The sequence below is a fragment of the Sitophilus oryzae genome, unplaced genomic scaffold, assembly GCF_002938485.1.
Source record: "Sitophilus oryzae breed Bouriz unplaced genomic scaffold, Soryzae_2.0 scaffold_1062_pilon_pilon, whole genome shotgun sequence".
Lineage (NCBI taxonomy): Eukaryota > Metazoa > Arthropoda > Insecta > Coleoptera > Curculionidae > Sitophilus > Sitophilus oryzae.
The window spans coordinates 872,608-889,135 of record NW_022145685.1 but is presented as its reverse complement, the minus strand read 5'-3'; the positions used below and the strand labels follow the sequence as shown (position 1 = coordinate 889,135).

Here is a 16,528-nt window from a genome sequence, read left to right as displayed (position 1 = left end):
TAATAATATCATAATAATGACATAAATGTGAGAAAATTTTATCCAGTTTGTATGTTAATGGAAATTCTTGCTTTGCTTTATTATCACCATTACAAATGATTAATTCGACACGAACGAAGTCGCTGGTACACGCTAGTAGTAGATATATGCAATTGTGAAACGGTTCAGAATTTACCTTTAATAAAATTTTATTCTATTCTAAAATCACAGTGTTGTAGAATTTAGAATGAGCGGAAGGGGGGTTAATCACAGCGACCATAAATATATATTGTCTCCTCTCTTTCTTGAGTTATAACTCATGATACATAATTCCTAACTCTATACATATTACTTCTTTCTTCAAAAATTTTAATTTGCATGGAGTTACTTAAAATACTATTTATTTAAAGATTTTCTATGTAAAAGTGCCTTTAGTAAAAATCTATAAAAAAATGCAAGATCTGCAAGGGTCTTGCAGCAAGACCAAGACCAAGACTGGACCCTGCAAGACCAAGACCAAGACCAAGCGAGTCTTGTTCTTCGTCTTGCATATGCTCATCACTAGAATCGGTTAATAAATATACGTGGTTTAGAAACTTTGTCGAAGAATTGATTAATTTTTGGAAGTCTTGGCATTTTTTAATAGTTGCACACAGTAATACATCTTTAAAATGCGACTTGATAATGTTTTGTCATGTCAACAATTTATTTTGTTATTGAGCATACTGTATCCATAATCCACATATTTTTATTCGATAAGTCAATAGTAAGAAAAATCCGATTTGTTGCAAAAAAAGTCTACATCGGGTTTTGTAGTGTCTTAATTCTTATACATACATTTTTCCAAATTTTTAAAAGTTAATTTTAATTTGAAATGAACTGATACAAAATTCAAAGTTAATAAGTCATTAGATAAATTGATGCGATATTAAATTGTGTATGTAATTGCTAATATTAGCGGATACCATAGTTCAATCTGTACACATAACGCATTACTTCCTCTTGCAAAGGAAAGGAATCGATAAATTTAAGGTTTCTTCTGCTCGCCAACAAAAATGGATTATTTCAATTAGAGTACAGTTAGGCTTTTCAGGATTTGTGACTGCGATCTCCTGTAATAGCCGATTACTATCTGCATGTATTAAATTGTCGATGAAATTTATTATTAACCTTAAGCATACTTCCCTATGCCTTGGAATGTTTAATTGCGATCGTAAATCAGGTCCATCTATCTCTTGTCAAGATCGAGATATATACATCTTATAATAATAATGGGAACGCTTTCGATAATGCTTTAGATACCGCCAAGGATACATTTATTGTTAGCGTAAGTTGTTTCAAAGTTTACATAATAGGACGGCACTATTAAATACGTTACGTCTATAAACACTTCCTTGTTTACAGTTGAAAAATAATGCAACAATAAAAAGGGAATAGAAAATCGAACATCCTCTAAAAGTAAGTTAATTTTATTTTGCCTTTTACTCATATGTAGGTTACAAAAAAACGTAAATAATCAAAATTTAAGATGAAATTGATTTTACATTCATTGTGCCCCTCGGTATGAAACTAATAATGAGTTAATTTATGTCTGCTTGTGGATCAGTCTCATCTGCCTTGGATCAGTCATCTAAAAAAAAGGCGAATTCTGTGGGGAGAATATGGAAACACCAGAACACCTCATCACTGAATGCGCTGATACGACAACCATTCGTGCCATGAAATTGGTATGACTGATATCGGAGATTTTATTTCTAATAACAAAGGGCCGACCTCATCCGAAAACACTGCGACCTGTGAGGCCTATTGTGTTTGTCCCCTTTCTATATCTGCATCCGTTCTCCTATCCCTGTGCCCTGCACTAACTTGTGCAGGTCCTTGATAGAACGGGAGTATAGTTCCTCCAGTTCTAGCCTAGCTTTTCCAAATAAAAAGTGTCGTTTGCGATCCAGAGCCTCGCAGTGACATATTATGTGCTCGCTGTTTCAGGATCTTTATCGCAGAATTTGCAGCAAAGACTTCCTTGATACAGGTTGAGCTTGTTCAGAACACTTGACAGCTATGTGTCCTGTCCTATGAGGCATGTCGTAATCCGCACTTTATTCCCGCTTAGCATTAGCAGTTCTTTTGCTGTTTTAAAGCTAGGTCCTTTGATAAAGGCCTTGCAGTGCCTGTGCCCCTGTCTGTTTCTCCAGTGGATCTTCTGCTTTTCACTGATTCAGAGTTTTAGTGCACTACGGGCCATACATTTGGGTATTTCCAGTACTGGCACTGGACATAGGATGCCGATAATCTTTGCCTAGCTTATTGGCTTTTTCGTTGCCTGTGGCCGTGCCGGGCTAGGATAATTTAATTATGTTCCTTTGTGCCAGAGCTCCCAGTTCACCTAGGCATTCCCAGACGAGACTCGACGATACTTTTGGGCCCATAAGCACCCAAAGTGGCGCCTGACTGTCTGAGCATTGATGAGCTTACCTGAATAAGCTTTTCTATAACGCCTAAATACTAGCTTCTACATCCCACGAGTCAACTCGCATACCCAACAATGTTGCCGCTTGTTGTCCCTTAAATTTGCAGTTCTGCACGTGCATAAGCGATACTGGTCGGGTATTTCGCGTGTAATCTTAACAAAAAAAGACTTACCCCAAAGACTAACCAACGCAATTAAAACACGCCTACGGCTTATTTTCATTGCTATTGCCGACAACTGTAAATAAATAAAAAAAATTGGAGCCGGGAGGCACGTATAGCCGCCCATATTAAAATATGTTAATAAAAAGTTGGTAGGCAGTTCTTTTAATTTAAAAGTAAAGGCATTTTTTTTTATTTCAAAAACTGCGACTTTTGATGTTATTACAAATTTTGTTGCAAATATTATTCCTAATTTTAAATTGAAAACCGCGTTTCGATAGCTACTGTAATTTTGGAGTTACGATTTTTTAAAAATTTTAACCCCCTCCGATACCCCCTTACCAACCCCCCACCCCCACCAAAAACTAATGGCTAGATTCTAAAGTGTCACAGTATTTTTGTGCCAAATTTGGTTAAAATCGGTTTAGCGGTTTTTTGAGTTATCGTGTTACAGACAGACGGACAGACACCATTAAAATATTTTGTATTTAGGTCATTTGTGACCCAAATAACTCATTTTGAGTGAAATTAATTTTTTTTTACCGATCTTAATAGCCTACCATACCTATTGGTATGGTCGGCTAAAAATAAAAAGTTTGGTTTGGGTTCGGACACGATCCTGAGATCTCTCATTCCTTATCAAGGGATATCTTATAATCCTTACAAGGCCTTACCAATGGATCCACAGCTGCTCTTGCAAATTTGGCCTATAGCTATCTAGGCCTTGAGATATCTAGGCTTTATTTTCCGCCGTTCTTAAAACCGTTCATAAAATAAGGTGACAGCAAACGGCAACGTTGTTGGGTATGCGACTTGTCTAGTGGGACGTAGAAGCTTCTTGCCTAAATTGCTATCTGCATGAGACGGAATTTCTAATAAACACTGCATTATTTTTGGAGTAATAATATAGTAACATAGTGTACTTTTTACTAAAATTAAAAAAAAAACTTAAAATAGTAACATAGTTACTATTTTCGAATGGCTTTCAAATCTATATCTCAATATATCGACGTATACCAAAATATATTATGTTATTAGGAATATATTAATACTTAACGTAAACGTTACAAGATTTTAAAATTGAATTAAGTCATATAAAGCACTAGTAACTAGTAACGGTAGTTTCTAGGATTTATTGATCTGTAACTTACACAACAATACCTATATCGTTTATCCATCTATATTTACTTTCTAAAAGAAATAATCCATAACTGTAAGGCGTTGTACCGTGACCGAATAAAAGGAAATTTTCAATATCATTGTTAATGTCGCGGTCGCTGTATTATTGAATGCTGGCAAATAAAAGAGTATCGTTTTAAAAATACGATTATTTGAAATTTGTGAATTAGTTTTGAATGTAAATAAGTTTTTTAAATTGCTGATTTTGTATGAAAAATGTAATTATTTTAACCATTCCCTTAATCTGCCATATCTTCCTTCCTTCAGGTATTCTTCTTACAAATTCGAAAATTTTAGAACACATTTATTAAAAAAAATGTCTGAAGTTAGACATTTTGCATAATTGCTGAATGTCCAGCAAATTTCATTTGGTCGATCCACTGCGTCGGCGCTATTTGAGAGTTTTTCAAGTTTGTAATAAATTGCACCTAAGAAAAAAAACATTAAACGAAGCAAATCTTTTATCAAGAAGGCCTGCTTCGGGACCACAACTTACTAGTTCTGTTGCCTAGGACAAAAAGCGAAGGCATACTTTTACTGTAAAAATTACGAAAAAATCTTAGTGTCTTCATCAAAAGCGAATATATCCAATAAAAATAAAGCTATTGAGGTAAACCATAAAACAAACCATCGCGAAAGAATTTACCTAGAATTTTAGAATTTAGAATGAGTGGGAGGGGGGGGGGGGGGGGGTTAATCACTACGATCTTACAGATCTATCGTGCCCCCCTTTCTTGAGTTATAACTCATCATACAGTCCCATGGCTTTGACAAAAGCCAGTATCTGGGACGGTTTCACAGAGGGTAGTTCTCCATCTCCAATATAAGTCGTACCAAAGATCATGATACGAATGGTTGTCGTCTGGGCGCACTCAGTTATGAGGTGTTCTGGTTTTTCCCCCATTTTCCCCACAGAATCTGCATTCGCCGTTTCTTCTTAGTTTCAATCTACTGAGATGTTCATTGAGGAGACAGTGTCCTGTTAAAAACCCCGTGACAATCCGAAGATTGTTCCTACTTAAATCCAGGAAGATCTTTGATTTTTCTTGGTCGTAGGCCCTCAGAAACTTCTACGAAGAATTTACCTAACTGATAAAATGGTTTTTAAATTCCTTGATGTCTTATATATTCCATAGGGTGTTTCAAACTTTCACCAAAATATTAACATTTTTTTTAGTCTTAGTTTTACCTTCGTTTAATTTAGAAGGATATACTAAAAAGTCAAATAATTTAGCAAAATACTGCTTAAAAATTAATCAAAATCGGTCCACTAGAAAAAAATATATTAAACTGTAAAATACATCATTTTAAAATGCCAATTTTGAGTTAGGGCGTTGCCGGTGAGTGTAAATTAATATAATTCCTATAATATATTAAGTTAAAAAATTGGCGTCGGGAAGCACGTATGTGCAAAATATGTTAATAAATGCTAATCTCTGCTAAATATGTTAATAAAAATGCCCCGTCCATGCTAAAATATGTTAATAAAAAGTTGGAAGACAGTTCTTTTAGTTTCAAAGTAAAGGCATTTTTCCAATTTTTTTTATCTCAAAAACTGCGACTTTGACTGATTTTGATGTTATTACAAATTTTGTAGCAAATATTATTCCTAATCTTAAATTGAAAACCGCCTTTCGCTAGCTACTGTAATTTTGGAGTTACGATTTTTTTAAATTTTTAACCCCCTCTCATACCCCCTTACCGGCCCCCCAACCCTACCAAAAGCTAATGCCCAGATTCTGGGATGCCACAGTATTTTTATGCCAAATTTGCTTAAAATCGGTTCAGCGGTTTTTGAGTTATAGTGTTACAGACAGACGGATAGACGGACAGAGGGACAGACAGACAGGCAGACAGACACCATGAAATATTTTGTATTCAGGTCATTTATGACCCAAATAACTCATTTTGAGTGAAATTAAAAAAACTTTTTTTTTGCCGATCTTAAAAGCCTAATATACCTGTTGGTATGGTCGGCTAAAAATAACCTACTAGAAGGTGAGCCATCAGCTGAATGAAATGTAAAAACATATCGTCATAATAACCATATTGATATTAAAAGAATTTCGGAATTATAAATAATTATCTTTGTGGTTTATTTTTTTGCCGATGGAAAAACTTCCCCTGCGAGAAAAAAAAACAAACTGATTATGTTTGCTGCAGTTTGTCCAAACTATTTCTTTTTTCGTGTACAGCAAGGGTATACCGAATATGCTCAAAATATGCAATTTTAACACCCGGCAAAAGAAAAACTACAAGTTCATTGCTAATGTCGTCGCAGTTGACTTGAAAAGAAGACCGCAAGCCAAATTGGATTCGGACCAGCTAGGAAGGGAGAGAGCGTTACACATTTAAACTCACGATCTTCGTTTTGTTCGGATTCATTTCACCGAGAAACTTAACTTTCTTTACTTCTTCGCCATCTCTTGCCGCTCACGAAATCATTACACTATCTTAATGTCATCGGCGAGCAAAATATTTTGAAAATTAAATAATTCTTCCTTTACACTTTTTTCGGTGGTGATAGCTCGGTTGTGACCTTAGCGCCTCATAAATAATGAATTATTTAATAGTGTTGATCGTTATCGGTTTATTGAATAACTTAAGTGCAGTGAAGGGCGACCCAGATGACGGAGATATTTCGAGAATTAAAGGTTCAGATGAAAGGGACGATTCGTTGGGAAGAAATGAAGAAGGATCGTTGTGGGAGAAGCTAAATTCTGGCAGGTTAGTTAACAGTACAGTGCGTTGAAGATATTTAGCTTTATATTACAAAAAGGATGATTTTAAGTTTTTCAGAATTTTTTATGGTTTATACAATTCTCGGTATGTGGACAATCCTCCAAAAAACTAGTCAAAATTTATTTTGTTTGGTATTCACAGAAGCTGTAGAAATAAAAAAAGAATAACAGAAACATATAGTTTCTCTTTAATGTTTTTCAAATAAGTCCAAAATAATCCAGTAATATTTATTTATACTTTAAAAATTTCCAAAAATAATATTTTTCGTTTAATTTTTGAGAACTACTCGATCTTTTTTGGATTTTCTTTCTTGTAAATATAATCTACCACCTATGTTGCCATACTATCAATAAATTATGCTTTTTAACTAAAACTAAAAAAAATCATAAATATCTTAAATATGAAAAAAAAAAATTAAATATGGAAAATACAATAACTATTAGAATTTCAAAATTTTGTTTTTTACCTGGACATTTTACTTTTAGAAAATACCAAACATTGTACTACTTTATTGTTGAACTAAAATTAGAGGTAATTTGATGGGTAATAAGAAAAAAACGACGATGTCCATTTAATGAAATTTTTGGCTAATCATCTTAATTTGTTCAGAATGTTGAGAATATCAAGTCCCAAACACATGTTAAATTGTAATTGAATATAACAAACGATGTCCAAATAATAATGCATAGAGTAACAAACTCTTATATCTTTAACATTGGTATTTGGCAATATTAAATCATCGTTTCCTCAGTAAGTCGTTTTTGTGACTTCGTCAGTTTTTTCTCTTACCCTTAATTTACCTATTTTTATTAAATTCAAAAATGCTCCTGTATTTGATATGAATAAGTAAATACTTGTTAAAATTGTTAATAAACTATAGAAAACTTATTAAACTTTTTTCAACGAGCACCAAAATTAAACTATTTTAGCTTTATTATTAATCCATTTAGTTTTTGACTGATATACAATAATTATAAAATATATAAAAATAATTATCTAATAACACTTCTACATTTCTTTCTGATGAATTCATGATTTGCCTCTTACATATTAATCTTTACTTTTTAAAGCTCTACGCTCTGAGTTTTCAGAAAAAAGTTCGTTAAGTATATTTTTTAGAGATGCTTTCTACTTTTTTGAATAACTTTCTGACGTATTTTCAGAAATAGATAACTTACTCTTAGCACTTAGATATCGCCATTGGTTTCCATACAACGTATGTACTGAATTTTTGACAAATTTATTAGCAGCTTTCTGACGCAGCATTTTTTTTTATTAAGGATCAATAATTTTTACATTAGAACTTTATTGCTTACGTATAAAATATTTTGAACAAACTGTAAGTGAGAGATTAATGCTATTACGAATTATTAACTATCATTGAAATTTATAATTTTAAAATAGGTACTTAATTATAACAATTATTATTAATAGATTTAAATTTTCGCCAAATATTTAATGGATTTTTGATTTCAAAAATTAAAATTTTGTGACGATTGTTATAGAGGAATAAGTAGTATAAAAATAAATAAAAAGTGATAAATCGTATAAAGAATAAGTAAGAATTGTTAAGTATTTAAATAACACAATAAAATCAAAGAAATATAATAAAGATAACAAAACCCTTTATTAGATAATATTTTTATGTATTAAATAAACGTATACCGTAATAAATAAACGTAATAAAAATAAGCCTAAACAGTAAATAGCATAATATACGAGTATTTAACCTCATCCAAACGGCGCGAATGAACAGTGAGTATGAATTTGAGATTTTATTTACAAAAATTTAGGACGTGACGATTAAATTATTCAAAGGAATATTTTGGTGATACTGGTTCCTCTTCTTCTTCTTTCTCAGCCTGGTTCCATCCAGTGTTGGATATAGGCCTTTTCTAGGTTTTTCCATGCTTCGCGATCTCTAGCCAATCTTATCCATTGTCTTCCCGCCACTGCCCTGATGTCATCGACCCATCTCTTTTTTGGTCGGCCCACACTTCTTGCTGTTCCCCTAGGTCTCCATAGGATGACTTTTTGGGGCCATCGGTCTGGATCCTGTCTTGCCACATGTCCTATCCATTGCCACTTCAGACTTGCGTCTCTTTTAACAACATCTATTAATCTTGTTTTTTGACGTATGTGGGTGTTAGGTTAGGTTAGGTTAGGTAACCGTATTTTTTCCCTAATGGTGACTCCCAACATGATTCTTTCCATGGCTCTTTGTGCTACTCGTAGTTGTTCTGCTGTTTTTCGGGTAATTGCCATAGTCTATAAGCCATACGTAAGCACAGATAGAATGTAGCTGTCGTAAGCCTTTTTCTTTAGGTTGATGGCACCTTTTTATCCTTGAAAATATTGCTCATATTTCCAAATGAGCCATGCCAAATGGATTTTGCGTTTGATCTCCGTATTCTGGTTCTCCTTACCCAGCTTGAAAATCAAGCTGGGTGATACTGGTTTCCATGGCTATATACAGGGTGCTACAAATTCGAGGTACAAGCATTGGTATCTGTAATACGTAATCGGTAACCGTAATAGATACGAATATGGTTAAATTGGGGCAAAGTTGCCGTTTTGGGATGTTCATCAAGATGCCATCCAAAAAGATTTAAAAATTTAGAGTTTCCATAAATTTTACTAACAAGTTTATCTCCTCCATTTTAGGATTTTCTCCTTCATTACTTTGATATCCTTGAGATAACAGTTAAAAAGAAGTTGGTTGCAGTAAAAGCAAGAAATAAGTGAAAATAGTATTAGAAGCAAACATTCATTGATTGAACATCAGGGTTGTACGCCAGGAAAAGTTCAACTAATTAGTAAACAACTAATTTTGAAACAAATTTTATGAATGCTGAACAACTTATACAGGGTGCTACAAATTCGTGGGACGAGTATTGGCATCTCGGTAACCGTAATAGATATGAACATGGTTAAATTCGGGCAAAGTTGCGCTTTGGGATGTTCACCAAGATGCCATCAAAAAAGTTTCAAAATCTTCAAGGATAACTGAGTTTTCTGGAAAAACGAATTTTTTGGAAAATCAATTTTATTTTTTCCTGTCGTTAATTTTTAGAAAATCCAAAAACTAATTACACATTTTTATAGCCACTTTATGAAGGCTACCTGATAGTTACTATTGATCTGATTTTAAAATTAGCTGAAAATTTGTGAGATACAGAGGCCAACTTATTTTTTTTTAAAATACGGACCTGTATTTTTATTTCAGGTTTTGAAAGAACTCAGTCTCCTGAGTACAATGATGTGCCACACTTAATTTTTTTTTTCGGACATTTAAACACAATTTATTTTTTTAACACTAATTTCAAGTCCGACCCTTCGACTGTTTTTTTAAATTATTTATTCTGATTATATTCATCGCAACAATATTTATCAGCGGTAATTAATATTGAATAAATCGATTACAGTTGAGGGTTGGAACCTTGAATTTGTACTTTTTATTGTAAATATTGAGATGTATTAATTTTACTTTTTACAAGTGACGTCAAGTAATATCCCCCCGCCCCTTGGCGTCCAGGAACCTCGCTGGCCATTATACTGCTCTACCATTTCCAATCCATCTTCCGGGGAAATGCTTTGATTGTTTATATTATATCATATTTATATTAGTTTTAATTATTTTATTGCATTATTTGATTTTCCTTATTCAATGTTTTTCCCCAAGTCAAAATCAATAAAATTGATTTTCAAAAAATACGTTTTTTTCCAAAAAACTCAGCAATCCTTGACATTTTTAAAACTTTTTTGATGGCATCTTGGTGAACATTCCAAAGGACAACTTTGCCCAAATTTAACCATCTTCGTATCTATTACGGTTACCGAGATACCAATGCTCGTACCTCGAATTTGTAGCACCCTGTATAGTCTGTAAATTACACCTCCTTTAAAGAAAAATCTTTTTTTAGTAATAATGAACATTAATATAACTATAATATTTTTTTTATAATAATGTGTCCCACAAAAGAATATATTACAGTGACAGTGTAGTGTGTCATTTTAATTCACATGAATATAATTTATTTTCTGTCACTTGTTGGATGTTGTACGATGATGTTTGTAAATAATTATATTCTCTGGCTGGACAAACTATAAACTTTACACACTTTTACCGCTAACCCTGTTCTCTAAACCTATATTTTTATAGTAGAAGGAATATAAAAAGGAATTTTGAGGGAAAATAGAAACTTACAATTAATTGACTATAGTGTTTTCTAAGTAGTTTCATTCAGATATTTTGATTAGCTTTCCTTTTTTGTTATTTGCTTCTGACGAAGGGGGAACATATATCTTTTGAAACTTTAACATTTATTGTTGGTTAGGGAAATTTGTTTGCAACTGAAACGCCACTACCAAACCGATGTCCGTTTGGTTTGTTTTTTAATTTTGGGTGTTGGTATTTACAAAATATATCTGTTCTCCGTTTGGACTCAGCTGTGTTTACGAAAAATTGTTTTTTTTCACCCTTTAGATTTTTGTTTCAGTGGCGAAATACCCATACTATTTTCGAAGACGTATTTCAATTTTATTTTCAATTTTTGCCATTCAATTTATAATTTATGAATATGAATATTTATTTTCTAATATATGTTCTGTGTATATACAGTTCATATCAATTAAACTTTTAGTCGCGTGATTAAGCTTAACCGGCACAGCGTTGCCCACTTTTATATATTTTCTTTTAATCAAAATATTTTACGAAACCAAAACAAATTAATAATAAATATGTAAACAGTTACTAATTACATCAACAAAACTTACTTACTTAACAGCACTTAAGAGACATAAAGGGCCATTACTACCGCTTTCCTGTTCAAAATATTCAAATAAAGTTGCGCGATGAGTTTTTCGCAGCTGTTAAACTCATCATGTACACTTCGCACTAAAAGTGGTTTTAAAAAGAACAATGTTCGACTGCAAGGTCTTCTAGTAAACATTTTTAAGCGTAAAGTATCACAACACTTTATTTAAACCAAAAACTCGTAATACAAAACTAAGGTGTCAAAAAGAATGACAATGTCAAGAAATAAATAAATAAATGCGGCAACTTGACACATTTTTACAGCAGAGCTACCACCTGAATCCCCAGTGCCAAATTTAAATTCCAGTTGGTTAACCCTGTGCCGAATATCTCCATGATTGTCAGCAATGAATTTAAAAATCGCGCAATCGATTACGTAACTAAAATTTTAATAGATATCAAATATACAGGGTGTCCCAGAAATAAGTGCAAGTATTTTCGTTTTTCAAATAAGTCCAAAATAACGGAGTTATTTAACTTCTGGAAGTTAAATAACCGCTTTAACTGGAAAATTTCCAAAAAAAAATATTTTTTTGTAAAATTTTGAGAACCACTGGATCTTTTCTGGATTTTCTTTCTTGTAAAATTAATCTTATACCTATGTTGCCATATTATCAAGAAATTATGTTTTTTAACTAAAAACTAAATAAAAATTCAAAAAATTGCGAACTTTCAAAAATGTTTTTTCGCGAAGAAAACCTCATAGGCGTGTTTCTGGGGTTGAACTTTACTACCAGTTAAAATACTTGCACTTATTTCTGGGACACCCTGTATACAGGGTGCTCCGTACTGTATTCCGGAAACTTCGGCAGCATATTCTGCAGATAAAAATAAGTAAAAACGTTAGTATAAATGTATGTCCTAAAATGCTTAGTTTCAGAGATAGAGGGTGTAGTTTTATTTTTATTTAGATTTTTTCCTTGGATGGAAATTGGTGTCAAGGAATTTTTTGACATGATAAATTTGATTTTGATGTCAATATGACTCCTATTGGTAGAGGGCACCACCTACATGTGTTATAACTGTTTTGAAGCGTAATAACTTTTTGTCCGTACCTGTATAAAACTACCGAGGAAAAAAATATACATCTCTGTGACTTATGTAAAAAATATCTCTTTATAAATATCGCTACGAGAGCAACTGTTCTCAAGATACTTAGAATGGCAATAGTCAATACATGTCATTATTGCCTAAAAATAAACACCGTTGAGTAGATAGTTATTTCACTGAAGTAATAAATTTGGGAAATTTTTATTTTTTTAAAGTAATCATAATTTTTTTTGAAAAAAAATGATGATAAAACAGTTATTGGGGTCTGTGTGGCACCACACCAAGAATGTTTCATTATTAGGATTGTCGGTAGTTCAAAGAGAAAATATTAACCGAGTGGTTTAATGAACGTGGAGAAGAGACCTTAAGTAATATGAAGATCATCGACAATGATTTTTCTCTGAAAAGTAACCATAACTCCGATTCTGAATCTTTTATCTGTAGAAGAAAGAAAATTGAATAATCCTTTGAATAAGAAGACGAAGGAAGGAACATAATGCTATCCATGTATTCATGCATGGTGGGCAGAAAAAAGACTCTAGGGTGGGGATCCTTAAAAAGTTCTGTTTGACGATTCATTTGACACATTTGAATTTGATTTGAAATTTTGTGGATTTGTCAATCTTTACGGAGCTTATTTTATGTTATTTATTATTTATTCTACTACTGATAGTTGTATAAAGGTAGTAAATCTAGATGGAAATTGTGGCAGAACTTAAATTAACAGTGACACTATCGCGATTTATCGAAAAAGACTCTAAAATAGTTGATTGTGTAGCGTGCGGTAGATCTCGGCAAAAATCGAGTGAAATAATGGAACAACTTTTCGCTAGTAAGTGATTATACCTATAATATGCATACGTGTAGTAAACCGATCATTTATGAAATTCACTTAAATTAACTAATTATATATTTTTTCTTGCATTTTTGCTTTTATTTACTACTTGTCAAAGATTAGATGTCAAAGAATTTAGATACGTTAATTTGACTTACCTGCTTCAGTAGCGTATCGGATGTTTATGCTTATAAATAATTATTTTATCTTATCTATTTTTATTAGAATTTTATATTTTTATAACAATTTTAATAACTACCAACATTTAGTCACAACCTAAAATAAAAAAAAAATATTGAGTCTACCCCACGTCTACCCTACATCATAGTTTTACATTTTTTAAATAAAATTGGAACGGCACTGATAAACCGGAATTTAAGTCGGCCATATTTGAGGCTCATCTCGGTGGACCTAAGATTTTTGATATGCTCCTTCCTTAGTCTTCTTATTCAAAGGAATAATCAGAAATGGAAAAGATGTGGTATATGCCAACGGAGAAATGATAAGAAACAAAAATCTTATAGATCATATGCGCACTATCCATGGGGCCACTGTAGATCGTATGTTAGCTAGAACTATATTTGATAACGTTATATAAATTCATTACTTGCAGTTTTGATGAAAATAATGTATGTTTATTTCTTTAGCTTCACATTTCAACTGTTTGTACTTTCAATAACACAAGAAAGTCATAAAATATATTATTACAATTTAAAATTGTTCAGTTGTCAAATATTCCTAAAAATAAGTTTTACTTTATTTTATATAAGCGGTACAAAAATTCACCATGCCAGTTGAGTGTTAATTTGAATTTGGTTAATTAAAAAAAAATCAATTTCTAAACATAACCTAGTCATTTGCATCTGAAATATGCATTGCTGGCAGCTCATTGTTCTGTTGATCGAAGAAAGTGTACGTAGGACGTAGGAGCGCGTTTATATTTCTTTAAATAATTTCTGTTTACTTTCACCAACCTGAACAATGCGTAATTATTTGTTAATGTTATTCTGATTTGATCTGTTTTATTGTTGTTGTTTTTTTCTTGGTTACGGAAAGGGAGCGTAAAACCATTAAATTTAGAAGAGAAATTATTATCTGACTGTATCAGAAAAATAACGGAACAAAATGTTATTTGATTTTTTCCCTCTAATAAGTATATAGTTAAGTAATTGAAGAACTATAAGCAAAAGTGCTAACTATAATTCGATAAGGATTTCTTAGAAGATGTAGTTGGATTGGTGCTACTCCTTGCGACTTCTACCCTATAACAGATTTTTTTTCTAAAAATTATGGCTATATTTTTGTTCACTGGGTCAAAGTCGCATAAGGTTGATTTATGGGATAAAAATGTAGAGTGAAATTTGGAAAAATCAGTTTTTCTAATAACTCGCTTGGAAAAAATCGTATAATTTTGGGTCTAATAGCAGAATTATAGCACCTGAAAAACACGTAGTCTGATGGGTAGAACGTAGAATATAGAATGTTTAGGAGGGGAGTTAATCACCGCGACCTTACAGATCTATTGTGTGTTCCCCTTTCTTGAGTTATAACGAGTTATAACTCATCATACAGTCTCAGGGCTTTAACAAAAGCTAGTATCTGAGACGGGTCCACAGAGGCCAGCTCTCCATCCTCGACATCAGCCTTACCAAAGTTCATGGCATGTCGTCTCGGCGCACTTAGTAATAAGGTGTTTTGGTGTTTCCCTCGGTGTTTCCCCATTTTCCCCACAGAATCTGCACTCGCCGTTGTTTCTCAGCTTCAGCCTACTGAGGTGTTCGTTGAGGAGACAGTGTCCTGTTAGAAATCCCGTGACAATCCGAAGATTGTTTTCACATAAATCAAGGAAAGCCTTTGATTTTTCTCGGTCGTAAGTTCTGAAGAACTTTCTTCTGAAGAGTGTGTACTACCCATTCCAAGTTACGGATGTAGTCTTCCAGATTATTCAGTTCCACTTTCAGTTGGTTCCCGTTTGGAAAACAGAACGGTTCTGGTTCAGTTAGTGGAGTGTTCGCTCCTTTTTGAGCTAGATCATTTGCTTTTTCATTGCCTTCTATCCCTTGGTGAGCAAGCACTCAGGCATCTTTGCAGGCATACCTCTAAGCATACTTTGACCAACTTCGAATTGATGGTTACTGAGTTGATCGCGTTTAGTGCTGCTTGACTATCGGATTGGATGGCAATTTCCTATTTTCGATAGTTCCTATCTAAGATAAATTGTACGCATCTTTCGATAGCGTAAATTTCTGCCTCAAGAATACTGGGGTAGGTGCCCAGTGGTTCGGAGTATTTAGGTTTCGTCTGATGTGAATATTCGTTCTTTAAAAAAAAATGACGAAAAACAAGGTCGAAACCAAGGCAATTAAAACTGATTTGTGCAACTTTGTGTCAACGGGATAGTCACTGTTAGACACTTGAAATACTTGAAGTAGGCTCAAAATAAACAACATTATGTTTCTTTTAATTCATATCAGGACTGCCCATATTAGAACAGATCTGATGAGGAGCAGATTTTCTAATTGCATTTTGTCCATTTTCTAAGATTTTGAACCAAAGATGGAAATGCAAACTACACACGCCCACTGTTGCTGCCTATATCAGAAACAGATCTCTCAAATCAGAGTCAAATCCTTCAAATGGCAATGGGCTGGAAAGAAGAACAGACAACAGATGAACCACAAAAATTACAGCATGGTACTTATCTACCCACGAGGAATTAGGAGACCCAGAAGTAGACCGAACCTGACATAGGACCATGATATTAGGAAATTAGCAGGGATAATTTGAGCCAACAATAGACAACGTATGTATGTGAGGGAAACTACACCAAAATTGGAAATTTTTAAATAAGCTGTAACGTTTTTAGTTCGTTACATGTCTTTTTTACATATGATATATGATGTCTGGCCTATCATCACCGGATTCCCTCTCGTTCAAGCCGGATAGTTTATTTGACGCGCAATTTTTACGTTCCCAGCTATAAGCCTAGTCAGTAGCTACGGCTGTAAGGATTTATGGTATCGCTCTGTGGGGAGCGCGCGCTGTCAACATCGCTTCTGTCAATTCTCTGTGATCTAACTTCACTTTTGGTTGGACCGTTCGGCCTCTTAGACGCCATTAGTCCCAGTGTAGAGAAATGGTGGTCATTTAAATCTGGCTGTATTATCTGAATCAGCTGCCATTCGAAGCTACAGGTAAAGCTGAGTTATTTTCCTTTTAGATTCGATATTATTAGTGAATATTTTTAGGGTAGAGTTACGGATGTCCCAACTTGTATTTGTATTTGGCTGGCACGT

General features: G+C 33.3%; 1 protein-coding gene across 2 annotated transcripts in view; it reads left to right on the top strand.

Moving 5' to 3' along the window:
* The first annotated feature begins 6,163 nt into the window (after positions 1-6,163).
* Positions 6,164-16,528, top strand: part of LOC115878099 — a 42,755-nt gene continuing 32,390 nt past the window's right edge. For both annotated transcript variants that reach the window (XM_030894473.1, XM_030894464.1), the window contains exon 1: positions 6,164-6,516. In XM_030894473.1, coding sequence (XP_030750333.1) covers positions 6,347-6,516 — 170 coding nt within the window. In that variant the 5' untranslated portion in view covers positions 6,164-6,346. The remainder of the gene's footprint in view (positions 6,517-16,528) is intronic.